This window comes from Fundulus heteroclitus, chromosome 17 (genome assembly GCF_011125445.2).
Source record: "Fundulus heteroclitus isolate FHET01 chromosome 17, MU-UCD_Fhet_4.1, whole genome shotgun sequence".
Lineage (NCBI taxonomy): Eukaryota > Metazoa > Chordata > Actinopteri > Cyprinodontiformes > Fundulidae > Fundulus > Fundulus heteroclitus.
In genome coordinates, this window is record NC_046377.1 from 2799850 (window position 1) to 2825831 (window position 25982).

Sequence of the window (25982 nt, forward strand, 5' to 3'; positions counted from 1 at the left end):
ACAATCTGTAGCAGAACCTAATCTGAAATAAAAGGTAAATTTATCCAACCAGATTAAAAATCCATGACGTAATGAACTGTAAAAGCAACTGAAATACCATAGTGGTTTGTGTAAACGCCATTTTAAAGAACTTAAAGAATTAATTTTACCCTGTGATTGCTCTCTGGTGTTGGGTTTCTGAGCATCAAGACAAAATTCCTGATCCAGTCTCCTGAAAAACACTTCCTTGATGGAAATAACTAGCAATATTTGATAGGATATTATATTTCAGGTGCAATGCATTCACACCCTGCATGCTGGTAATATACAGTATTTAGCCTGTTAAAAGGCCATTGATGCCAACATCAGATTTATATTTTAGTAGCAGAGGTGTTAGAACTTCATGAAGAACGATGAAAACATTGTGACGATGGAAGAGTGGTGAAAGTGCAGGGTAATTGTAACCAATATTGTCATTGCAATCTTCAACAACAACACGGCAATGACGTGTTTTACTGATGTGCAGCTCTAGAAATGACATGTAGAGTATAAATCAGCATCTATTGCAAACACATTCAGACAGCATGGCCATAAACCAATCAGAATGTTGAGACTGGCATTGGTCCAAGTCCATAGAAAATGGTTTTTAACCCGTAGCTGACCAGCCTTAAGGTAAAAGTAACGCAAGTTTAAATGAGCTGGAGACGTTGAGCGAGTTCTCACTTGCTGGTAAGAAACTGTTCACCAATCCACAGGACAACAAAATAAAAGAAATCTGTTTTGCCACTAAAAGCTGCTATAACCATACCTGCAAATAGCTCTACGATGTTTTCTTTTTTAAAAGTCACCGCTGATCTTAAAGGAATCAAACATCATTTACAGATTTCCTTCCATTTCAACCAATCAAGAACTTGTTTTGTATTTACTTTAGTCCTTAGCTACATATAAAAAAAAAAAAGAAAATCAGTCACGAGGGGCTCTCCGATCTGACCCAGTCCTCTGTTTTGTGTTTGTGTGTAAATATTCACTTTTATTATAGCTGCACCACTTTCACCAAAGTATGTTCCCATTATTTGATGTATTTATGGTTTGTTTGCTGCTGCAGGCAGACAACAGGGGTCTGACACACTGGAAGCTGTAAATTGTTGATCTTGTATCTGTTCAGATTTGCAAAATAAAAGCATTTTCTTTTCCAATTTACTTGCGCAGTCTCTATGTAATACACCTACATAGCCACCAGTGGGCTGTAAAAAAAAAACAAAAAAAACCCAGAAACAAACAGCGCTTGAGAAAACTTGAACAAAATACAATCTTTATTTGTTATATACATTACATACAATGCAATACTACAAGGCTTTCTACACATTCTGTGTGCGCACAGAGTGGTGCTTTACGGAGAGCAGCAGCCTTAAAATCCCTCCCACCCATACGGGGCTGGGGGGCCGGCCAATAGAGACAAATGGTAATAAGTTATGACACGGCAAAAGGTTGTGGGACCGATTCCCAAACATGGAAGAAGAAAACAAGCATTTGGCATGAGTCTTTATAATAAGGTGTTCAGCATGAAGCTTTCTTAAACAAAACCTTCCTCTGGTTAAATAAAAAACAAACAACTAAAACCCTAAATGCTCAAATACAGTAGGGGGGGTCATCATTCTTATTGTATTTTTTTTTTTTTTTTTTAACCACAGGGTTGAACTATTCTGTATAAGAGCCACATGGAAACACACACTCACACACCGTCCACTAGAGGTGCATCTAAAACATGCATTTTTCATTGAAAGTTGATTTATTTTAGTAATTCATTAGCAAAAAGGATGAAAAACATCCAATTAATGTTTTTTTTTTTTTTTTTTTTTACTGAAATAAATAAAAAGGCCAATTTAATAACATGCACCTCTATATTGGTACCACTTCCCTAAAGGAATAAATCCATGATTCTTTCCTCCCTGCTAAGGCTTAAAATGTCAGTAATACTCCTAAGATTATTGAAAGCCATCCTCCCATTACTGGTTCTTTAAAAGAGGGGATGCTACTGCCGGAGAAGCAGCTCGCCATATCCTGCAGGAGCGTTAATCCCAGAGCAGGGCCGCTACTTTCCCCTCGATCCAAGAGAAACAAGCGGGAGAGGAAGCGAGCCTCTGTCATTTCATACCATGGCTGTTTATCTTCCTCTGACCGTGTCCCTTGCTAAGAGAACAGCCTGAGAACATGTTCTGATTTAAAAAAAAAAGTCCTACAAGCGTCAGTTTGGTGGGCAAAGAGTCGTATGCTACATGTGAAGCTTCCACGTGGGCATGTTGGAGGGAGGCAGTGGTTTTCAGAGGATTGCATTCAGAACACTGTCGTGTCACTCAGCTGGGCTGCATTGCCCCTCATCATTTTCCTTAAATCCTTAAATCTACACCAGTACTGTTTTCCCACCATTCTAGAAAGCTGGCCACAGGAGACTCCCACTCATCTGCATGTGCTAGCGGCGCCATGTTGCTCAGGAAGCGGTCAGGGATTTGCCTCTGTGCGTCACTCGGCTGATCAGACGGGGGATGGGTGGGGTGGGGGGGGGGGGGTATTCATTTAGAGAACCTACTGTAAACTAAAAGTGGAACTAGCCTTGCGCGTTCTACGCATTGCACTCGACGTTTTCATTGGCTGTGGGTTTGCACGGGTTGGCCTCTAGTTTCTGAGACGAGCAGTTCTTTGGTCTGGCTTTTGGGGGGCGCGGGTGGAGGTGAGGGCAGAAGGAAAGCCGTAAGGATGCGGAAGGCGGGGCTGACGAGTTGGGAGCAGATTTTAGGAACCCTTGCAACAGGATGGGAAGCATCACGTTAAGGAGCGGGGCTTCTCGTCACGGGTCTCGGTTTGTTTCAGCGTGTAACTGTAACCCGTGTTGTTGGAGCTAGCTGGGTGGGTGATGCGCGTCGCCTCGGGGTAGTCGGGGGCGCGGGAGCACCCACGTCAACGGTTCAAGCTGAACCATCATTCAGGATGGCGTTTTTTGTTTTCAAGGCGACGATTTGTGAAAACAACTTCTTGGTTGTTTTCATACTCACTGAAATTAGGTCGGCTCCCTACAGAAACATGTCGGCTTGACCGCTCTGTGTGAAAATAGGTCTTTGGGGGGGTTTACCTAAACAGGGTGGAGGGTTGCTCGCCGTTTGGTAACTGTGATTTACGACCGATGATTTACTTTCTAGAATAATAGAAATGCAACGATCAGGTTTTTTCTCCAACACGGATTTCCTCTTTTCTTTGGGGTCTGATCGGCTGATTCGGATTCGTTAAGGAAGTACAAAACGTAAAAGAGAGAGAGAGGTGTGCTGTGGGTTTAATGATAGAGGTAGCAGTTTTGATTTCACCATGGAAGGATTACAAGGTTATCTATCCAGGGAGCTAACATTTAATCTTTAGTGAACCAAAGCGCACGCTGTTGGTTGATGTGATTTAGAAACTGAAAATGCTGCAGGTTCTCAGTTTTGATGCATTTCATAAAAAAATAAAAACCTGCAGAAAGCGGATCACAACAAAACAAAGAATATTGGCTGCTTAAACTGAGCATTTCTAGGAAAGACGAGAGATATTTTCAGATTATGGGGATATTGTCTGTAGAAGCAATTCAACATCTATTAGCTGGTTCTGACTTAATTCATTAGAAGACAAAAGAGCTCATTGTGGGTAGCCGCTACTCACGTCGGGGACTTTGAGGAGACCTACACAAGGTAATTGGTTACACTAAACGAGGTTCTTTAAGCACAATCACAGACGTTTTCCCCGTACACTGAATATCTGATACAGGAACTAATATGTGTTCATGTGCAGACCCAGACGATTTAAGTAAAGTGGGAAACATTCCAGCAGAAGATGCATTTAATGCAGGAAAATATTCTGTACCTATATTTACACATTTTGTACATTATTTCAGCAGTTAGGATCAGATTACAGTCCGCTAATTGAAGTATTGAAACTGGTCTTGTATTAGGCCAGACCTCCAAGAGCCAAAAGCCGTTTTCCATGTCCTCTGACGCACACGTGTTAAACTTCTTCCCTTGGCACTCACTAAAACTCCTAAAATTGTAAACCACTTCTTTGCTGCAGCTGCGTGGCTGTCATCTGTAAAAAGGGCAGCGATCCAAAGGGGAAAACAAAACAAACAAAAAAAACGAGCAGTCCATCAAAAACGAAAGCAGCCGAGAAGATTAACAAATGTTTTTCCTAGAGACACATTTAGGAAAAACTTCAAGAACTGATGAGTCGGGGGAAACTCTTTAAATAATTCCCTCTGGCCCTCAACATTATTCGTAGAATGCCTGTGGCTCCGCGTGTTAGTGTGTAAAAGTCCCACCCAACAACAAAGCAAAAGTGCAACAATCCTTTTTTTTTTGTCTTTTTTTTTGAAAATTACAAACTCTCTGCTCAAAAGGAACACCAAAAAAAAAAAAAAAAAAGCACCAGAGGCTTTTAGGAAATTTTACTTCTATCTATCTAGCACAGTGATGCTGTGTTTAAATATCCTCGTCGCCATGGTTAATTTAGTGGGGGGTGGAGAAAGTGGACTCAGCTGGCAAGTCTGGTCTGTTTTCACGCGGCGTGTGCACAGGTGCGCGTTCAGCTGGCCACCTGGGGGGGGGGGGGGGGGGGGCGTCAGGGGACCGGGCCGCTAGAGGGTGATCAGGTCCACCAGGTTGCCCTTGGGTGGCGTCATGCTGTCGGGGAAGAAGTTGACGAGCGTGTCAAAGAGCTGCGTTCGCTGCGCGTACGTCTGGTCCACGTCAGAGAAACCTGAGGGAGGAGCAGAGACACCACCCCGTCAGTATGGCACCCACCTCGGTTCGTTGTGCTTGCCTGAGCTGCAACCGGCTGCAGCCTTAAAGCCGCAGAACGGATTAAAAGAAAAAGAAGAGCACCGATCTGTCCCAAGCCGGCAACAGAGTATAAACCTAACTAGCATGGTAGATTTGCTGATGGTGTTCGGATCGTTCTCCTGTTGCATGACAGATCACTGCAGTATAGCACAGAGAGCGTTCTGATGGACTGGATGCCTGCAAGGTCTCTGGGTCTGTCGGCTGCACAACAAACGAACCACCGTGCTCCACTGTGCTGCATTCTCCACAATAACGCAACATTAATTCTCTGTTTAAAGTATGGGTGGGCAATAAATGCAATACACTAGATATATTCCAGTCATTATATAGATGTAGAAAAGTCTACCAATTACGCACAAGGGAAGCTGAGGGAGCATGACAGCACAGAGATGGACCAACGTACGGAGTTTTCATTGGCTGAGATGTTATTATTATTATTATTATATGATGAATGACTAGTTTTTACAGGGAAACAGATCCGTAACGTTGAACGTATGTTTAAGATAATAAATTATCACAATACTCTAAAGAGGAAAGTTGTCTTACCCTTTAATGTATTCATCTACTCACTTGTTTAAGTTTAAGCCCTTTAAGTTTAAGTGAATTGATGCCTGTTCTTGGACATATACACTGTGTAGAACCACTAGCAGCAAACCTTTTTGTGTAATATTTTCATTGTTCACAGCTTGGGTTTAAGTTGCACTTTGAATTCAGGTCAACTCCCAGGTGAGATGACTGAAATAAAAGCAGATTTTTTAAAATAATCTCTGTGATGTATTTAGATCCATCGGATTTGGTACAGTAAAATCTGAAATTTCATTTTGAAGCCATATCTCCCAACTCTACCCCTAGTGTATGTTTTAAAAAACATACACTAATAAATACATAATTAGTTTAACTCTAAGATGTTGATCTACAACCTAAATCTTAAAAATATGACTTCCATTTGTTGAATTGTTATAGTTTAAACACGATTCAGGCCGACTGCATCCAACATGTATCCCATGTTTACACAAAAGCTAATATGATGGCACGCCACACAAATTGTTTAGATGAACCAGGATTAAGTTCACTTATGCGTCAGTGCTGCAGGTCAATTTGAGGTTTAGTGTGATATGATTTTGTGCCTAGTTTATCGAGCGGACCTCTTATTAGCCCGCCTACTCAAATGTTGCATTCGTTGATCATTTTTCACATTTTTTTGTGCTAATAAAGGCCCGCCTATTAGAATTAAACCCATGTGTCCGCTGTGCGTCACTGCCTGGTTCTTGAGTTCTTACCTAGAGGGATGAAATCGGAGCTGGACCTGAAGAGCGCAGTCGGCAGGAGCTGGAACTGAAACAGCACAAAACACCCGGGTCACTGAGATTCAGGAGTACAGAAGAGAAAAAGAGCCCAGCCTGCTCTCACACACACAACTGCCTGGACTGGTTAACAATAAAAACACACCCGCTGCTACATCAGTCACCAGCTAAGAACATGTTTCTCTCTGTTAACACTCAAATTCTATTATCTGCCGCTTCCTTCACTCTCTCTGGAAAGCTCATGTTTTATCCAGTTAGAGGACTTAAATAAAACTAAATAGCAGCAGAACATTGCAGTACCTCTTTGGTCTCATCAGGGTCCGTGTGGTCCACAGTGAGAGACAGGTCGTTCTGCAGGTACTTCAGGGCGTTCAGCGGCTCTGACTGGGCTTTCTCCTCAAACCTAACCAACGCAGCCGTGGTCGACAAAAAAGGACAGACTGCTGTTACACATTATGACCACTAGATGGCAACAAAGGCGCTAGAATGGCAACTTTAAAGGTTAGCTGTACCTCTTAACAATAATCATCTCCCATAAATAACAGTTTCAGTTTCGAAACAATTAACATTGAAAGGCTACGGCTAAACAAAATAAGTCAGATTCTTAAAAAAAAAAAGGACATAAAGAGATCAGGTTCTTTATGTCTAAGGCTGGAAATAAAGAGAAAAATTTGATCTGGTACCTGAGCTGAATAAACTGATCTAACGAGAGCAAATTAATGCCGCTGCCTTTTAAGGTGAGGTGACACAAGTTACAGACTAATAAACTCTGCCGACCTGTACTTCCGGATGAGGTATCTGCAGTGGCGCAGCAGGTACTCCTTGGAGGGCCGACACAGTTTGAGGGACCAGAAGTCGTCCAGGCGCATCTTAGGAGAACACGACTTCCCGGGGTTTCCACCAAACAGGTAGTGCACCTGGAGGTTTGGGACGCAATAAAAGTTCCCCGTCACTCAAGAGTCTGGTGGTCCTGACCTTTATGCTCAGCTGCAAAAAACATTTGCTCATATCTTTTGTTTAATGAGTAAAATAAAATGCATTTTCACTGAACAGGTACGGTTAAGTTAATTTCTTTTTAAGAGATAAACAACATTAGACATGAATTTGCAAACATTACTTGAAGTGGATTTTTGGGATTAGTACTAAAGTTTCTGTTCTCTGGTTTCGTAAAGTTCGGGCATTGTCGAGAAGATAAGCGAATGTCTATTCTGTTAGCACACAAGACAAAACTAGTGCCGTGGAAACCCTTTAGGAAAAGGATTAGTCGAGCTCCCGGTTTAGAAAGTTCTGCTTTCAAAACCACCAGAATTTTCTGTCACACAATTTTCACTGAATAACAATTCATTGTAAAAATACTTTATTAATCCCAAAGCTGGACAAATATTGTTGTGGCGTCTATTATAGGGTCTCTTCGAAGACTTGTTGTAAAATAAGTGACTATGAACTGCGCTGTAGCTGTGGGGGCGGTGTTTACGACAGCGCTCTTTTCAAAAAGGTCCTGTAGGGGGAGCTCCTCTCCAAAAATCACTTCGATGCTGCATTGAGGTTGCTCTTTTTTCCTAATATTGTCAAAATTATGTTTCAGTAAACATAATGACACATTTAAAAAAAAAAAAAAAAAAAAAAAAAAAAATTATATATATATATATATATATATATATATATATATATATATATATATATATATATATATATATATATATATATATATATATATATATATATAAGGGCTGGGCAAGTTAACGCGTTAATTTCGCGTTAACTCATTAGACTATTAACGGCGATATTTTCTTTAACGCGCATTAACGCATGTTGCTCACATGCTTCTATTTTGTGAAGGTCTGTTGCTGCGGTGTAGGGGTTTGAATCAGAACAGTAGGTGGCGATAATGCGCCAATAACCTCGCTGTCAGCCAAACCTCAGATTCAAAGAGGAAGAAAGGTGCTGGCCGGGAAAAAAACACAGCTGACATGCGGAAGGCGGTGTTTCCCGCAGGTACCGCGAGCGAGCTTAGGCGAGGCGAGGCGGTGAGTTGGCGGCCGGAACAAGTTTTGAGCGGAGCGGAGCGGGGGGGGGGTCTGCATCGACGCCGTCGGTGAAGTCGCTTCTCGTTTCAAAGTATCCATGTGTTTTTGCCTGTTTTTCCCTGCCATTCACTATATGCACGCGAGAAAGCAACAACAAAAAAACGCGTGTCAACGTCAAATAAACGCAGATATAGAGTTAGGAAGCATTTCAGTTTAAAGTTCTTCCAGCATGGAATATGACAGAAACAAGTTAGTTGTAACCACTGCCAAGTTAAACTTTGGTATTGAACATAAAATGGTAATGCTGCTCCCTGCTGTTACCTCAGAAATTGCCTGTTTTTGGTAGATTTTTTCCCCATAAAGAGAATTCCCTGTCAGTGGCAATAAGCTTTAATTTATTATTATTGCTATTTTTTGTTTTACATGTTTAAGTTGAGCTTTACACTAAATATGTGTTACTGATAAGTGCTACAAATGTTACAACACTTTTGTTCATATGGCAGCAGAACATTAAAATAAAAGTGCTCTTTACACTACTTTTGAATTCATTCTTGGAGTTTGTAAATACAATGCGATTAATCGCGATTAATCAGTGCGATTAATCGCGATTAAATATTTTAATCGTTGCCCAGCCCTAATATATATATATATATATATATATATATATATATATATATATATATATATATATATATATATATATATATATATATATATATATATATATATATATATATTCGCATGTTTGGGATGTGTGTGTTTTTTTAAGGTATGATACCTACATTTGATTGTTTTGTATTCCACTGTAGACCTTTACAGATGATGTACGCTGTATACATAGCAAATACTAGGGCGCTAAAGATTTATGGATTTTCCAATTCTGAATTGATTCTCATTCATTTCCAGAGATCAATTCCAAAGACCAAGTTTTAAGAAATTATTTTTCCACTGTGGGCTTAAATGCGTTTTGCGACTCACACTCCAATCTCTGGTGTCCTCTGTTTCCTCCCCTGGGTCTGTTTGGTTGTTCTGCCCCACAGCATGTTTGTCAAAGCAGTTGTTTCAACATTCAGGAAGAGGCTTTGGTCCTTACAGCTGCTATTAACTATCATTACTTTATTAATTTGCTATTGAATGTTAATATGTTAACTCGTATCAATATGTTGCATAACTACACAGTCATATAGTTCAGGTAATGACAAACATTTTTTTTTTTTTTTTTTAAAACACCAGCAATCCAATTTGAAACTAGACCAAAAAGTATCACTTCTAAATCTTTAGCAACAAAATTGATTCTTGAAATTTTATAGTTTTTTGGTTTTACTAAACTGACAAAGTATTTTATACAGAAATGAGTAAATACGACTAAAACCAATACGAATTTTCTTAAAAATACTAAGACTAAAACTAAGATGGCTGTCCAAAACACTGCATTACAGGTCAAAAATAAAAGAGAGGCTTATATTCTGATCAGAGACGGTGACCTGATTCGCCAAGAGGAGTTTTGCTTTGGAGATATGAATCATTTAGATTTGCATAAAACCTAGAAAGCCTTTTGTTTTTCAGCTAACAAACTGCTGAGATGTTAGAAGTGTAGCAGAGAGTGAGGTGTGATTAAAATCACCAGATATTGCTAAAAACAAACGCATCGGGGTGTTGTGTCTGTAGCTTAGCAACAACTGAGCGGATGACAACAGATGCAGCGTTGCCAATAGCCCGCGGTGGAATGTATGCGCGGGTCAAACATCCGTCTGTCTAACATCAACAAACCCCGGAGTTTTTAAAACTCCACATTGTATGGTCAGAAAGCCAGGCAGAGAAACATGCGAGTTGGAGATATGATCCTGCAACCGCGTCTCAGCAAGACACTAAATATCGCATTCCAGACACTCTGGCTGGGTGTGACTCAGGGCTTGAAGTTAATCCAATCCGTTTGCCAAAGATCTCACATTCCTTATTGGGACTGAATAAAAGAGATGGCTAGACGTTTTCCCCTTTTCCCTCTCTCCCTTTGCTCCGCTGCAATTCTATCATTTCCAAATGACTCGAATTTGCTATGGATGCATAAAGCAGAGAGTAGCACAGCACTGCCCCTCCCCCACCGGTTGCTGAACAGGCCAATCACAGCTTCTTTCACTTTTTCCTTTCTTACAAGGAATATAATGTACATTCTGCTGGTGGGCTGTGACAATAAAACAAATAGTGGAAACCTTTCGTTTTTATGTCTAATTAACAAGGGAAAAGGGGAGTTCAATCTCTGGTTGATTGATTTGGGCTTCTCTGGGTAAAAGTAAATGTCATTGTATCAATGCAGCAGAAGCAATAATTAGTATTCCTGTTTCAATCAAGAAATTAGATCATGTTATACAATCATTGAATAAATCAGGTGGTTTGATGAGGCGTTTGTCAGACTAAATATTTTACCTAAATACCTAATATCAACCTTTAGGCTTGTAATCATCAGTCTGTGTGAATAATATACACAGAACAAAATGAACGTTTCAATAATAGTGTTTCCCTAATATTCTAGTTTATTAAATATATAAAGGCAGATTTTGTGGTTATGTCGTGAGATCCTCTTTCTACTTTACAGACATAATATACCAATACAGGTCTATAGAGGACTTCCTCTGAATGGCAACCCGTTTCCTGTTTATGTGTTGTCTTTTTTCCCTTCTTTAATGTCTTTTTTTTTTTATTTGGGCTCTGCTCTCAGTCATCAAGCAACAACGGTTCACTTAAATAACAAAGATCCTCCAATTACAAAGCACATAAGTCAGTTTCATATGAATTCCTGAAGGAACATTTCAACCAGCAGCAGCTTATTGTGAATAATGGGATATATAACCCAAATAACACACCACCGTGATTTGTCGTACGATACATAAATGCTAAAAAACACATGATTTTTGCCATTTAGTGGTAGATTTTGCAGTTTCTATCTTCCATTTCTAATGGGAGACTTTCCCAAGCCCTAAAATATACATGAAACACAGAGAGGCAGCATGCACCGTCACAGGGAAGTGATTATATATATATTTTTTTTGTTTTTTAAGTATCTTCTTTTTTGAATGCTATCTTGGTTTTGGACGTGCAAACTGCATGTTGCAGCGTAGAAGTGCTACCTTGTGCATCTCATCGTAGACCAGCTGGTGTGCAAAGCGTGGACACGGTTCCTCCTCCTGCAGCGTCTTACTTGGATTTTCTTTTACAGCCTGATCGTTCTTATACACACACGACCTGAGGGGACACACACACACAAGTGAATGGAGGAAGCAGCCAAAAAAAAAAAAAAAAAAAAAAAAAAAAAAAAACCTGAATACTTCCTGAAGCTATCAAGGGGGTAAAGCAAAATCAATGTAGGTTGTTCTGCTTTGTGCAGAAACACACACAACCACATCTGCATCATCGACTCATGATTCTTAGTGTCATATAGAGATGTTGATCGCTAGGAGCTAGCTAGGTTTGCGTGCACGCTGAGCTTTTGTGGCGCGTTCACGGCGAGCAAAGAGCTGCTCTCTGCGTGTGTCGAGGAACTTCCTGCGAGTGTTGTTGTGGTTACGCCGATCACAGAAACATCTCTACAAGACGAGGCTCTGGCTTTGGCTCCTACCAGTTGTTGCGAGCTATGTCGTAGATCCAGAACGAGTTGCGCACGTTCTCCTCCCGCTTGTCCTTGTCTTTGCTCAGCCCCGACAGGACGTGGATCTCGTTGAGCTCTGGGTCGATGGTGGCCCTCTGGGTGAAACCGGTCATTGGAACTGGGAAAACGGTCAAAAGGAAAAAAATAGGAAGGGGCCTCGTATTAGCACATAAAGGTTAGATGTCGTGTTACTGAAGCTCACCCATCCCAGAATCCTTCTTGGTGCCGTCCGATATGATCTCCACGTGATCGGCGTCCACGTCATAACTGAAGAAGTCGTTCAGGTACGTCTTGGACCGCTGACCCCCGAACACATACAGGCAGCGGTTTCTCTGTGGGCGGGTACAGAAACAACATCCGCCTTAGCGTATCACAAAGACACCTGGCCTTAAGGCTTTACCACCCCTCGTCTGAAGCTCACAGTGTGGAAGAGCATGCAGTGCCCGATCCGAGACTGAACGTCCTCGGGCCCGGCGTTGCACGAGTCCTCCCGCAGGAGGCTCCACGTCCCCGCCTGGCAGTGGTACGCGTACAGGCCGCTAAACTGGGGCTCCGACGTCCGGCTGTCCTCCACGCTGCCGTTGCACGTCAGGATGCGGCCGCCGAACGTGTAGATCATGTGCTTCTCCGAGTCCATGCACATCTGCAGCAAAAGGCCAGCGGCCAAAGGATGGAGAGAAGAGAGACAGGAGCAAAGAGGACATAAAAAAAAAAAAGACTGAGCTTATTTTTTGGTAACGTTAACATATTTTGGTACATTTAAATGTTGCCATTTTCTGGTTTTCTGAAAGATTTCTTCGCACCATTCAGAGGTTATAAGAAAGCCTGACTCAGACATTCTACTGGCTTCTGGAAGCAGATCCACCAGGAACTTGGCTGGTGCCCAGAATCAGAGGATTTCCTTTCTCTAAATGGAACCCAGAGATTAAGGTTGCTAATGCTAACACGAGACGCTCCGCCCAGTTTAAGTGGCAACTCTGAACTCATCCTGGCTCTGCCGTCTCCTTTCTCTCCTCCTGCTTTTTCTCAGCATCCGACTCCACTGTTAAGTGCAATTACACCCCCAACATCCTGTTAATGGATGGACACTCGGCTCTGTCTGATGCCGCTGTGTGACACGTCTGCTCGAATGTCACGCCACAGTGTGATATGCTCAAGTGCTGCGTGATTTCTGAGATCCGACAGCGTGTTTCCATCTCTTTCTGACTTCCACTGATGCTCTTCAACCATGACATGTTTTGAAGACAAATTTAAAATTTAAAACAGCTTTTTTCCCCTAAAGCTGTGAAGGCCATCGCCCCCTGCTGAGAATCAAACCACCAGCCCAGTTCATGGTCTGTTACATTGCTGCTGGTTCCACAGGTTCTTGATCCCATTGAGAATTATTTAGACCGCCTCTCACATGCTAATGTCTGTTTGCACACTTTTAACTTTTCAGGGAGGGTTTGTTTGGACATCCATGCAAATTGCACAGCTCTCTAACCTGAAAATTAAAATTTTTTGCTAATGATTACTTGGAAGCTTTTGACTTTTCCTGAAACGTTTGTCCGACACATTTTTTATTTACATTATTTTATTTTACACCATCCTGTAAACCTACTGCTACCCGTCTTTTTGACTTGAACATCATTTAACTTGACCGTTTTAGTTTATTTCTGATGATTATTTGCACACTTTCAGCTTCTCGGGGAGTGTTGTCAGTGCATGCAACTGAATGATGCCTTTCCTGTGTTACTCTCACCAAAACTTCATTATGGTTACATGACAATAAAGAGTCGAGATTCAAAAATCTGTATCAGCGGGTCAGAGATTTACTAAATCTGGGGTCAGATATCTATTTTTTAGAGATAAAATAAAACATGTCTAACACGAATACTACAGCTGTTTCTGGGAAACGAAGCTTTCATAATGAAAACAATCTGTATATGATAAACTGTATTTAGTCTTTATTCAACTCAGACTGAAAAGCGGCTCCAACACACTTCGACCCCCGTACAAGACGAAAAAAATGTGACCGCAGAGTGAAATAGGAATGTTTTCATTGTGTTTTTTTAATCTAGTGCCGTGTGCGCCGCTAGGCTGTAAAGTTCTCGGCTGGTTCCTCCAGGCCTGTGAGAGTACCTGGTGGTCGAACACCAACTTGGGCCCTCCGTCGGCCGACGTGTCCTCGCTGAGGAGCGTCCAGGTGTTGGCGTTGATGTCGTAGCGGTAGAAGTCGCTCTTCAGGGACTTGCTGTTCCTGACGCTGGAGTCCAGGTACCGGCCTAGCGTGTAGATCTGCCGTCGCTGGGAGTCGATGCACATCTTGTGGCACGAGCGGGCGCTCGGACCGTTCTGTTAGGTAGACAGCAGACGAGACTTACGAAGCCGCTTCAAATGCTGGGAACGGCTTCAAGGCCGAAGAACTGTGCCGGATCGCCGTTTCAGCACCGAGGGGGGCGACCATAAACGTGGTCGTGGTGCGATGCTGGTGTTGTCAGAGCCGTCCTCACCTCTTTTTCGGTGTCTCTGGAGATGCACGCCCACTGGTTCTCCTGAACGCTGTAAGCCCAGAAGTCTGCCAGGTCCTGGGTGCCGTCCCAGCCCCCGAACAGGTACACCGTCTCTACAGGGCAGACCAGCGGCAACCATCAGGACCGAATTCAAAACGAGTCGCTCCCTTTTAAAGAAATCCCTGTAGCAGTCTGTAGCAGGCTGCAATCAGGGTTCCTTTTTAAGAAGGTGGAAGCAGATCTCTGCGATCGGGGGGGCACGTCTTTCAGTCAACTGAAGCTTTAGAAATTACCTTTAACGTTCGCGTTTCAACTGAACACAAGTCATCTATTTGGATTCCAACAAACCGCAGCAGGTCCGGCAGTTCATCCCGCAAGAACCGCCCGCTGCTAATGTCAAAGAATCTGTATTAGACACTAAAGGATCCCCAGCATGGCTTCTCCTATCATGTGTTTCAGTGCTTAGAACACAAACAAAAGCAATCTGGCAAAAAAAAGTCCTCATTGGCAGGTCAGACGTAAAAATAGGAAATCGGCCTTGGCCGGGAAAGGCCCGACTGGTGCATCTGTTCACGCAGATAATCCGACATCAGGCCCGTGAAACGCCTAGAATCATGAGTCGGCTCTGTAGCAGCGGAAAAAAACAAGCCGCCAAAATGTTAAGAGTTAATATTCCTCTGATGACTGGTGTGAGAAATTAATTCTGCAAAGAAACCTTTTAGCTGGGAAGATTACTTAGATGTGAATAGCCAACAATGGGAAATAAACTGAGATCAACTTGCACTGGTTTCTTAATAAAAACAGAGGCTGGTCTGTGGTCTGAGTCAGACTCCACCCAGCTCTGCAGACAGCGCCAACGCCGCCAAATTCAGCCAACGGGTTAAAAACTAAAGTTGCTTCACCGACAAAGCGCAAAGCGGTGACGGGTGACGCTTTTCTAATCGGGCCGGGCCTGAAGGAAAAAGGGCTGGAGGCGGAGGAGGAGAGGGAGGTTTCATTTGATTAAAACAGAAACAGAAACAGAGCTTTGCATTTTGAACTGGACGTGGGAGGATGTGAGTCATATCACTGTCTGCGTAGGTCTCACCGGTCTGGACGTCAATGACCATTTGATGTCCTCCCCTCATCCCTGGCCTGTTGTCGTCGCCGTCACCTGGAAAAGGAGGGGGGAGTGCAGTAGAGAGGAGGAAAGAATGGATGGAAGATGAAAGAGTGGGAGGAAAGAACATGGGTTAGCCTTCTGCCACGCTTTCAGAGCCCTGAGGTGTTCAATCTGACAGAAACGGGAGCGTTTCCCCACTTGAAGAGGTGGTCTCACTGTTCATGTCGTCTCGGCTGATTTCTTGGCTGCTTGTACCTTTGTTGCATTTGGGGATGATCTGACTCCACCTGGGCTTGTACTCCTGCTGGCTGATATACTGGTTAAATAAACCATCTAGCGGAGAAACGAGACAATCAAATATTTGGGAAAAGCGATAAGAAAGGGCGCATTTCTATAATCGCGAAGGGTAGAAGACGACGGCACGCCGAGGGAAGGCGCTTGGACCTTTAGGGCCGTACCCCTCACAGCTTTGTCTATGAGCTCCTCGCAGGCGTCGAAGTCTCCCTGCAGCACCAGGCAGTCGTGGAGGTGGGTGAGCATGGGATGCTCCAGGGCTATGCGGGTCTTCTTCTGCAACGACTCGAAGGCTTCCGTGTAGTTATGCTGCCGGAAGTGCTTGAGGCAAAGCCGGATGGCTTCCTGTTCCCTGTACTGGATCGACACGACGAGAGCAAATTTATACCGGTTCTAGGAGGTCCATGAAAACAAACAGTGCACACTGTAAAAACTGAATTAAAAATAAGTCAAAATTTCTTGAAATTAGTGTATTTGTCCTTAATTTGAGCAGGTAAATAAGATGATATGCCAATGGAATGAGTATTTTTACACCTAAAATAAGATAATTAGGTAAACTACACTGGAAATAAGATGGAGATGAGTTGCTCCTATTTTAAGTGCAAGGATCTTATTCCACTGGCAGATAATGTAAACTTGCTGCTCAAGTCAAGGACAAATACACTAGTTTCAAGAAAACTTTACTTAATTTTTGGTCATGTTTTTGCAGTGCAGAAGTCTTTTGGTGCTTGTGTGACCCGAAACAACGTCTAAAGTAACCACACTTCAAACCAGATCTTTTAGCTTGTATACCTGTTGTCAATTACACATCAGGAAAAATCCTTAGCTCTTAAAGGCATTTTAACTTTTTTTTATTACAAACAACAAATGGTTGCTTGTCTTTAAATTTATTGTGGATTTTCTCTAACTCAAACCGAGCTAGGGTGTCCAGGGGAACAGCCGATTGTGTCCAAGTTTCAACCATCCAGTTGTTGATTTGAGGGAAAAAAAGTGAAATCTGTACCACCCAGTGCTGGTGGCAACAACATTTTTCATGAAGGTTCATGCAAATTAAACTATTCCATTTATTTTGAAGAATTTCTCTTGTAGATATGTAAGAACAGACCTTTTTGAAGGATGCAGCTTGAGTTTTCTTACCTTGCTGTACCAGTTAAGGCAGGGCTGCACCACGTCAGGGTCTTCAATGCCGTGCAGCTCGATGTACCAGATGCTGAAGTTAAAACTGGGCCCCCAAGACATTAGAGGCACTGAGAGGAACGGGGAGGAAAAGATTCAGAGGAAATAAAAGGAATACATGAGCAGTGTAAGCAAAGCAAACCCCAGATGCGTTTCCTTGCCGTGTCAGCTTTTACCTATTTTCACAAATCTGCAGGGGAACATCTGCTCGTCAATCTTATGCTTTAACGTGAAGGTCTCCTTGTTGTAGTCGTTCTTAAGGCCACTGGGACAAAAGGAGGGGGAAAAAAATGGGTCAGGTCTCAACAGATGCCACACTGAGTTTGGATATTAACCGATCTCTGGATGTGTTGATCCTGAAACTGTAGTCATGGCTTGTGTGGGAAGCTATCTGCAAACACAGACCTGTTTCAGTGGAAGGCCTATTCTATCCACCCTCCAGTCCAAAACGACTCCCCTCACTAGAACAGAATACATCTCGACAGAAAACCCACATTACTTAAGAGTGAAAAAACCCCTTCTAATCCTGTTACGCAACCACAAGTAATCTAGGATTTATTAGGGAAACATCGGATGAGCAACCGTCTACCACAAGTTTGTCTAGGTGGAACTAACAAATGTGTCATTTGGACAAATGTTTTGCCATTTGACCTTTCTCACTTGTCAGACTGGAGAATTTATAAGAACCAGGATCAACTTTATTTCGTTTCGTTTATTTCCAAGTTTGCGGGTACAAACAAGGAATCTGACTGATTCCAAGGTTCGCATCACGTAAAGAAACAGGCAGACGAGTAACAAGGAGCAGACAGCAGCTACAATCTATAACAGAAGAGACATTTCAGGGGACATGAGAGCGGCAGCAGAATGTACAGAGGATCTTTTTTGTCCTCAGTATGCTTGCGCTTCAATTGATTCTCAAGGCACGGTTGGTGAATGCACTAATGGATCGCCGAACGCATTAACGTATCGACTGGGATGCAAGTTATCCATTAACGACTTTATCTAAAGTTGATTTATCTCATTGATTGACTAATGATTCATTGATAAGCGGCCATTTTCTCAAAAACTGGAGTTATCTTGTATCAAGAGGGTCTTTCCCCAACATGGAGTAATTTGTTTACAATATGCTGAATTTTAAAAGAGGCACATCATTATATTTTAACAGGTTATTGTGTCACCTATATTAAATCCTGACTGAATAAACAAATTGTGGCTTTCTCACACGTCCAACTTGGACATTTTTCTAAAATAACAAGACAAAGAAATAAGATGAATAGAATAAAACATGTGAAATAATCTCCACGTAAGCCCGCAACCGTCAACCGTGCTTTGGGCATCACATTTTTCTATCAAGTAACAATTTTTGCGTAATGCCGTCCGCTTTTCGGTCACCGCATCCCTGATGTGCTTCTGAGCCCATCAGTGAGTTTTGGTTGAGAAGTTGACTCTGCTCCGCCAGGCAGCCTGGCTGAATGGGAGCCATTTAGCCGACAAGGAGCTTGTTGAGTGTTTATATTTAAAAACAGAACCGCATAAAGAGCATTTTGCATCCTCATTAAAAAGTGCAAAAAAATAATACAACACCGAATTCTGTTTGGATGGTTTCATGTTCCCGCCGCCATTACATTTTCTCCTAACACTGGGGTTTGGCTCAACTTTAGAATGACGGGCAGCGCTCTCTGCTGGAAGGCGGCCATACAACAACATCGCCGATGCGTCGATGGACCTCTAGACAGGGATGGTGATAGAGCGTGTATAGCAGGTGGTAGCGTCACACAGTTCTAGAAACTTGTTGGTGTAGATGGGGACAAGTTAGTGTTATTCTAAATGGCACTAAATATTTAATGTATTCAACCAGGGCTGGGTTCAAAAAATTAATTTGAAATCGATGTTCCTTTGAATGTCCCGATACTCATAAAACCCTTAATTCAATCTTTTTTCCCAAAAGACCATGTGGCTTTTTACGTGACATGAGCTCTTGTTACTATGCGAGTAGAGAGTAAAGCATTTACAGCACCACCAACAAACTTTAAGGCAGGTGTCTGGAAATATTTTTATTTAAAAGCAGCAATGAACCGGATAAGAGCCGAACCATTTGTGCCATGGAGATCAAATATTGTGCAAACAACAAATCTCCGAAACTATTTAATGAGACACCACCCGCACACGCCATTTGCCCTGAAGCAAATGCAGCTTGAGAAGGCATTTATGTGCAAGTTCCCAGCAAACTCACCGCAAGCCCACAAAATAACAAAGGCTGTCGCATACATACATACATACATCTACAAGGACATCCGACCATTCAGCGTAGTTGAAAATTACGTTTTCCGCGGCCTTATGAGGACTCTGAAACCACGCTCCATTTTACCCAGACAAAAACAGTTAAGTGAAGTGACATCGGCGACGAGTCATATCCTACAGACTAGAGCAGTTGAAACCAGCCACTCTGTGAGTAATTTACATCAACTATTGTTTGATGCGATTGGAAAATGGAAGCTGATAGCCAAAGAGCCATCGTAACGGACAATGCAGCGAATATTGGGCGTTCGGTGGAATGATGGACCTGTTGCAATTCGGCTGTTTTGTTTTTGCACAATGTTAGGTTAATATTAGGGATGCAAGTGCCACTGTTTCCAAACCAGACATGACGGCAGGTTCACTTCCACCCTGTAAACCACAGGTATTAAACTCAGGTCTGAGGGCAGGATTTGGCCCACAAGATAATTCCTTAAATGTTTAGTACAGCTGGCCCAGGTGGACCACACATGCATCACTAATACTAAAAACCCTGTTAAGATCTAAGGAGTTTACCAAGTTTTTTTTAACCAGAAAATATATAACAAAATAAAACGCTTATAAAAGGTCTAAATACAAACTTTTGGTACCTGTGTAAAGGCAATGCATAAAACAACTATTTTCCAGTGGAACCACTATTTCAGCTGTTACTATGTCTGATTTATTTGTGATTAAAGCAAATATCAAAATATTTGAGCCTTTTTTCTAAATAAACAGGGCAAAGCAGTATGAAAATTCTAGTGAAAACCCTGGAATAGCCTCCGATTTGATAAACCCACATCTTGACAATAACAGTAGGACTGAATCAGCTGAAGCACATTTGTTCCACAAGATTTTAGTGGGCAGTGCGTCAGGCAGAGCTGTGATTTTGGTGCAATTTATCCAAATGTACCCAGAACTGTGCCAAATGTGTTTGTTTGTTTTTGTTTTTACCTCTGGTCAAATTAAAGTGCTTATTGCTATTGTAGGACTGAGAATTCTGCATATGCCATAAATCATCTCCTTCACTCATAGCTATCCTCCCAAAAACATACATCCAACACTCATCTTCATTCAGCGTTTCCTTACTGTTACATCTCTTAAGTTTGTCAAAAGAGATGTGGTGCGAAACAATAAATGTCAGGATAACAAACTAATTACAAAAAGACAAATTAGGGTAAAAAAAAATACCATATAATAAATAAACATAAAAGCTCATAAAAAAACTGCTGATGTAAATAACGGTGCAGTCCTCCTGGCAGATAGAAGTTTTACTGCCATAAAACCAAAAACCAACCATCTGTCAGCCACAGTGGGTGGAATCAAGCTTCACTCGCTTACCTGCAGACGGCTTGTCCTTACAACTCACAAACAAGAGCCACACTAAATCCAGTTTAGAGACAAGCAGCATGCGGAGTACAGGCAGAGCATATAACATATGACTAATGTAGCACCCTACACCAGAGGTCTTCAACATGGAGGTCAAGGAAGTAAATGCAGGAGGGTCATCCCGACTACTTCCTGCATTTCCCGGGTTTCCCAATATTGTGCATCCCTTGTATTTACGCTCAGCTCAAGAGGCAGAGCCTAAGAATGTCCACCTGGATGGTATAGTTGACCTAAACACAAATGTTTCGATGCCAATATCAAGGCGTTCTCTCAAATGAATCTGGAACTCTCCATGTTAATGTTGTAGTAAAGTTGTAATAAAGTTGTAGTAACAGTAGTTAATGACAGGACTGTTACTGATCGACGCTTTGCTCTCTATCCAAGAGTAAAAAATACAAAAAAGCTATTGCTCATCACTTTATTAACCTGAGCTAAATGCTGAGCAGCAAACTGAAATAAAACGTGTAAATAAACCACTGAATAATAATTTCTAACTGGACTATGAAGTCATGGAGCTCACCTGGATAAAAGTTCTGTCATGTTCTCCTCACTCATCCCACCAAACACTTTGAACTTCTTGAGGTTGCAGACATGGGTCTTCTCATACTTGCCAAAGGTGATGCTCTGGACAATCGCCGGCCTTTCCAATTTTAAGATTAAAAACTGGAGAGAAACAGACGGAGACACAAAGAGAAGCAGGGATTTATAAAAGCAGGAGCAACAGGAAGTTGCAGGAAGGGTCCTGTGATTCGGCTCTGCTGGTCACAGTCAAAGCAGCGGCGTTGAAGGCGTTGTCTCACATTTACAGGAAAAACAACAAAGAAAGAAAGAGAAATACAACAATTTCAATTTGTTAGGATCACTGATTGAGCTCAAATGGCCATTTGTTAAGATTTGTATCTGATTTTCACAAAACCTTGCATGTAAAGGTCCTCAGTTTTATCCGATCGCTATCTTATCTAATCTAATAAGAAGGGCCAGGCTTGAAGCCATCGCTCACAGCCATCACAGTAACATAATATTCCCCTCATCTCCAAAGGAACGTCCGCTCTGGCCCTTTAGATCTCAGGCTCGCAGCCAGAAGGCAGCAAAGCACTCCAAGCCATTTTCTCTCTCTGTCAAATGAGTCGAGCCCTTTTCTTTTATCTCCACGCCTAAACATGGGGGTCTCTGACGGTGACAACAGGTGCCAGGATGACAGACCTGGACGTTTGGATGAAAAGAGGCCAACAAGGTCCCGGTCTCAGCATAATAGCTAATAAAGTGGGTTTCGCCCGATTCAGTCATGGGAGGCTCCCCAGTTGAAATGGGACCAGAGCCGATCGATAAGGCGGGAAAAACATCTCTTCTCAGGAAGGGTAAAAGGAGTTTGAGTCTCATTTGGACGGCCAATCAGGGTGGAGAACTCGACTGCTTATCTGGATGGATTATCCTGTTTCTTTTACTTCCTCAGCCATGGCATGCAGGAGTCCTCCTGAGTTCCCAGAATGTCCTGCTATGTGTGGCTCCAATGGAGGGGAGGCACTAGTGGAAGATGTTTGTCAGGAGACGTCTCAGATGACGAGCTGCACAAATGTTCTTTGTGTAATGAAGAAAAAAAAACTAAACAAAAACTTATGAAGGACATTTTCACACAAACACGCAGGAGAAAAATGTAAAGGCTCTGATTTTCATCAAAGCACTTTGCAATACCCGAAACATGAAATCAACTGTGACCGCATTTATGTTCAAAAATCATTATAAAAACGACATCCTCACTGGATCTCTGCTGGTATGATTACACCTGCCTGAAGTTAGCTGAACATCCTGTCAGGGCAGATACACAAACAGCTTTCTAGCATCAAGTAGACCATTTAGACTCTTTGCAATGAACCAATGTTCATTTCCTCATTTTGCACAATAGTGTAAAAACAAAGCAAGGTGTCATCAAAGAAAGAACACATACCAAGGTTTGCAAAACAAACATTTACGTCACTGAATGGTCATGTCGACGCTTTAACATTAAAATAAATTACAGTTATTGGCTGCTGTAGAATGAACAGCTCATCTCAGATTTACTCAATGACCATCACAATCCGAATGGATGGTGATAAATATCAAAACGAAATCTAATCCTCCTGTCATTATTTCTGAGTACACAGCAAAGTGGGACCGATCGTATGACAACACCCATGTGTCAGTGTTTGAAAACTATAAACTATATGCTATCTTTGAAGTGCTGCACATAGTACCAGCTGGTTGAGCGGTTAACCATCGTTTTTGCAATGCTTCACTTCCTCTTGAAGTGCAAGGAAGCCGAGCTGTCTGCCACTTGAAGTCAATGAGTTCAAGAGGAGGATAGATTTATGCTCCCTTGTTTGAAGGTCGAGCAAAAGGTCTAAGCAGCACTGGAGTCTCAACACACATTTGGATGCAGAAACACAGATTTCCATAATTAAATCACAAATAATATTTTAGCTCTACTCTTTACTTTCTGATCTGACCTTTTTTTTTTTGAGCAAAGAAACATAGCAGGCCGTTCCTGAGCAGGTACTTTGGTGCCCACTTTGAAATTCACATGGCCTCATCAGGGCACAACAGATCATGTTATACCCCCAAAACCTAAGAAAAATTAAATGTGTTGCCATGGCCCCTTTAAATAACACATAAGAGGGCAGATGTTTTTGTTTGGCCTCACATGATGAACTATTAATAAATCCATATTCAACACAATTCCACGAGTTAATATCATAGCTCTGGGAGATGGTGCAGAACATTTCTAACCAAGCACAGACGTAGTTATTAATCATCAATAACGTGATTATTATCACTGGAGAATGGAGCAAACAGCGTTTTCTGGCTATAGATGGATGAGATGTTGAGACGGCGTGTGGAGCTGCTGTCTGCGATCTGCTGATCACACTGGGGTTCCTGTCAGCAGCAGCTTTTAGAGGGGAGCTGGCTGATCCATTAAGACTGCGAACTTTGGAACTCAATTAGATGCAAGGTCATTTTCCCCCAACATCACTGGAGCCATCAAATGCACACACGCGATTATAATAACTACATGACATAACTTATGCGAACAGGAAGCAGTTACATTCGTTCAATGTGCTCATTATATTTGATGCGGAAAACAACGTTTTGGCTCACTTGACACGGGTGGATTGGAGGTCTTCATAGGATCACCTCTAAAAGGTAGTTCAATTGAGTGACTTCCCTGTTTTGCTGAATAAACAACAGTATTCATTTTTATTGAGAGTATTCTACAGAGTGCTTCTGTGTATATAGCAGTTCCATCAATAGCTGCCTGAGCCTCTCCTTTTCCATGGTAAACGATAGCATCTCTTTACAAAAAAAATATTAGATAGATAGATAGATAGATAGATAGATAGATAGATAGATAGATAGATAGATAGATAGATAGATAGATAGATAGATAGATATCAACCCACCTGATCCACCTCACGAGGCAGTAATGAACCTGTAACTACTAAGGGGTAATACAGCGTCATGGAACGAGTGTAGCAGTATATGAAACAAGAATAGCAGCAGCCCGACCCTGTGAGCGTGCACAGAGCAGATTTCCAGCATTATCTCCCAGTGCATGCTGATCAGCGGAGTCCGACGCAGGATATGACATCTCGAGGAGGACGCACAACAACTTTGATTGTGCCGAAAGCACCGAATGCATGCGAAACGCCTGCATGAGGACCGGGCACAGAGCTCCAAATCCTCCACGTGTCACATTGCTGAGGTGAATGCTGCGAGTTGTGAGTCACCCTTTGGTTCAGTAATCCCTGCGGCGTGCGCTACAAAAGAACACAGGGCACGATCTCCAAGGGCTGGACGACAATTCAATAACAATATATAAGTCGATTGATAGATGCATAATCAATGACAGAAAACAAAAGCTCAATAAAAAGATCAATAGAATAACAGCTCTTCCTCTTGCATTGTAGTCATGCAGGTTAATATTAGTCAAAGCCAGCTCCGTCACCAAGCTCTGCCTCCTTCAAAGGGTCCAGAGACCACTTTTAAAACTTGCAGTTTTGGTAAAGAACAATAAAAAATCTGTTGAATAAAGGCTTAAGTTTGAATTTGTCTTCCTACATTGTCCAAAGCTATGCAAAACTATGATCACAAATTGATCTCTTCTTCCTGGGTGAAATCATTTCTTTAACCATGTGGAGAATCCCGCATGCAAGGTGTATTTTAATTTATCTGCAGATTAAAATGGAGACATGTCAAGACACGGATTCGCTCGTTTGTGTATTAGGGTGCACCAAAGAGGCATGCTTGAATTCATGTGCATGCACAGTTTCACGCATTTAAAAAAAAAAAAAACATTTTAGGAGGAGCGTTTTGCATAGTTTACAGATGCAACATTATAGGACAACAGCCACGTTCTCTCGGTTCTGTAGTAAGCCTACCTGTGGAGGATAGTTGCTCTCAGAAGACCACCGGGAGGACTGATCGTTAGGTTTATCCACCAAAATATTCCTAAGGAATAGAGAAAAAGGCTTTGTTTACTGTGGCTGAGACGGGACCCAACAAAAGGCAGGTTAGGAAAGACTAGTAAAAGCGTGTGCAGAGTATATTTATATGAACAGCCATAAGCGTGCAGCAACAGCTTCCGGTGTCAGCACAGATGATGCTAGATGGTCCGATTAGCGGCAGCTAGCGTTACTATGAAGTTATACAGCAGGTATAGCTAAACAGTAACACACACAGAGAGACGTCACCAGCACTAAACCATGTTTTCAGCGAACCACGGAGTCTGGTTTGGTTTCAGAATACCGGTAAACATGCTCATCAGCGCTGCTAACCCAGGTTAGCTAGGCGCTTAGCTAACAGTAACAACAATTGCCCGTATCAGCTTCGGTTATGCTAACACAAACATTTCTTTCCCCGCACATTACAGTACAGCGGGCTAACACGGGTTATAGCTGAACTGCATTTGGAGTGGTTTAAAATGACCCATTCTGAACAGATAGCAGCCTGTTTTGCTTTGTTTACGTTACGACTGCACCAACTCCCACAACAGCCTTTGCTGCAGCTGGGGCTCAGCTACAAGTTCCCAAGGAGCATTGGTCTACAGAGCTAGAAATGCTCCAAGTAACTGGACCGGGAAGGCGTTGGGGGTAGCTACAAATCGCGACAAATGCCCAATGTCTCGGCTAGCGTTCGCTGGGTCAGATCGCAGACGAGCTAGGCCAGTCCAGCCGTCTGGACCGAGCACCGGTGTCCCGAGGAGACAAGAAGCCCCCATGCCCCTGTAGCCATTAACACGAATGCAAGACGAGCGGCTAGCTAGTGTCCTCAACACTCACTCTGGTAAATACGTGGAGGAATACGAGCTCCATTTAAAAACGCTGAAAGTAAGGACTCTGCTCTCAGGAACGGCAGCCATCTTGTTAGAAAATAGCAGCTAACAGGAGCCTGGCTGTCACCCATTGGCTGG

General features: G+C 42.4%; 1 protein-coding gene across 3 annotated transcripts; it reads right to left on the reverse strand.

The window, feature by feature from the left end:
* Positions 1–1269: 1269 nt before the first annotated feature.
* On the reverse strand, positions 1270–25961 carry mkln1 (muskelin 1, intracellular mediator containing kelch motifs). Of its 3 annotated transcripts, none has more exons than XM_021319105.2 (18): positions 25852–25961; positions 24952–25021; positions 21060–21202; positions 17053–17141; positions 16838–16947; positions 15865–16057; positions 15662–15739; positions 15392–15457; positions 14305–14417; positions 13934–14146; positions 12234–12455; positions 12015–12144; positions 11783–11930; positions 11295–11409; positions 6920–7059; positions 6443–6545; positions 6119–6173; positions 1270–4755 (listed from the first exon to the last, which is right to left on the reverse strand). In XM_021319105.2, exons 1-18 carry the CDS (start codon positions 25929–25931, stop codon positions 4634–4636), a joined length of 2190 nt encoding a protein of 729 aa, XP_021174780.1. In that variant the 5' UTR covers positions 25932–25961; the 3' UTR covers positions 1270–4633. The 3 variants fall into 3 exon arrangements, with proteins under 3 accessions (XP_021174780.1, XP_012723203.1, XP_012723202.1); XM_012867749.3 differs by having other exon boundaries at positions 15623–15739; XM_012867748.3 differs by having other exon boundaries at positions 15605–15739.
* Between the last annotated feature and the right edge of the window lie 21 nt (positions 25962–25982).

Excerpts from the sequence above, each read along its gene's own strand:
- mkln1 (XM_012867748.3), bottom strand. The coding sequence starts at position 25,931 with ATGGCTGCCGTTCCTGAGAGCAGAGTCCTTACTTTCAGCGTTTTTAAA. Across the intron at positions 15,458-15,604 it reads CAGTGAGACCACCTCTTCAA|GTGACGGCGACGACAACAGG; the intron begins GTGGGGAAACGC and ends CTCCTTTTCCAG. Across the intron at positions 12,145-12,233 it reads ACTGCATGCTCTTCCACACT|AGAAACCGCTGCCTGTATGT; the intron begins GTGAGCTTCAGA and ends ACCCGCCCACAG.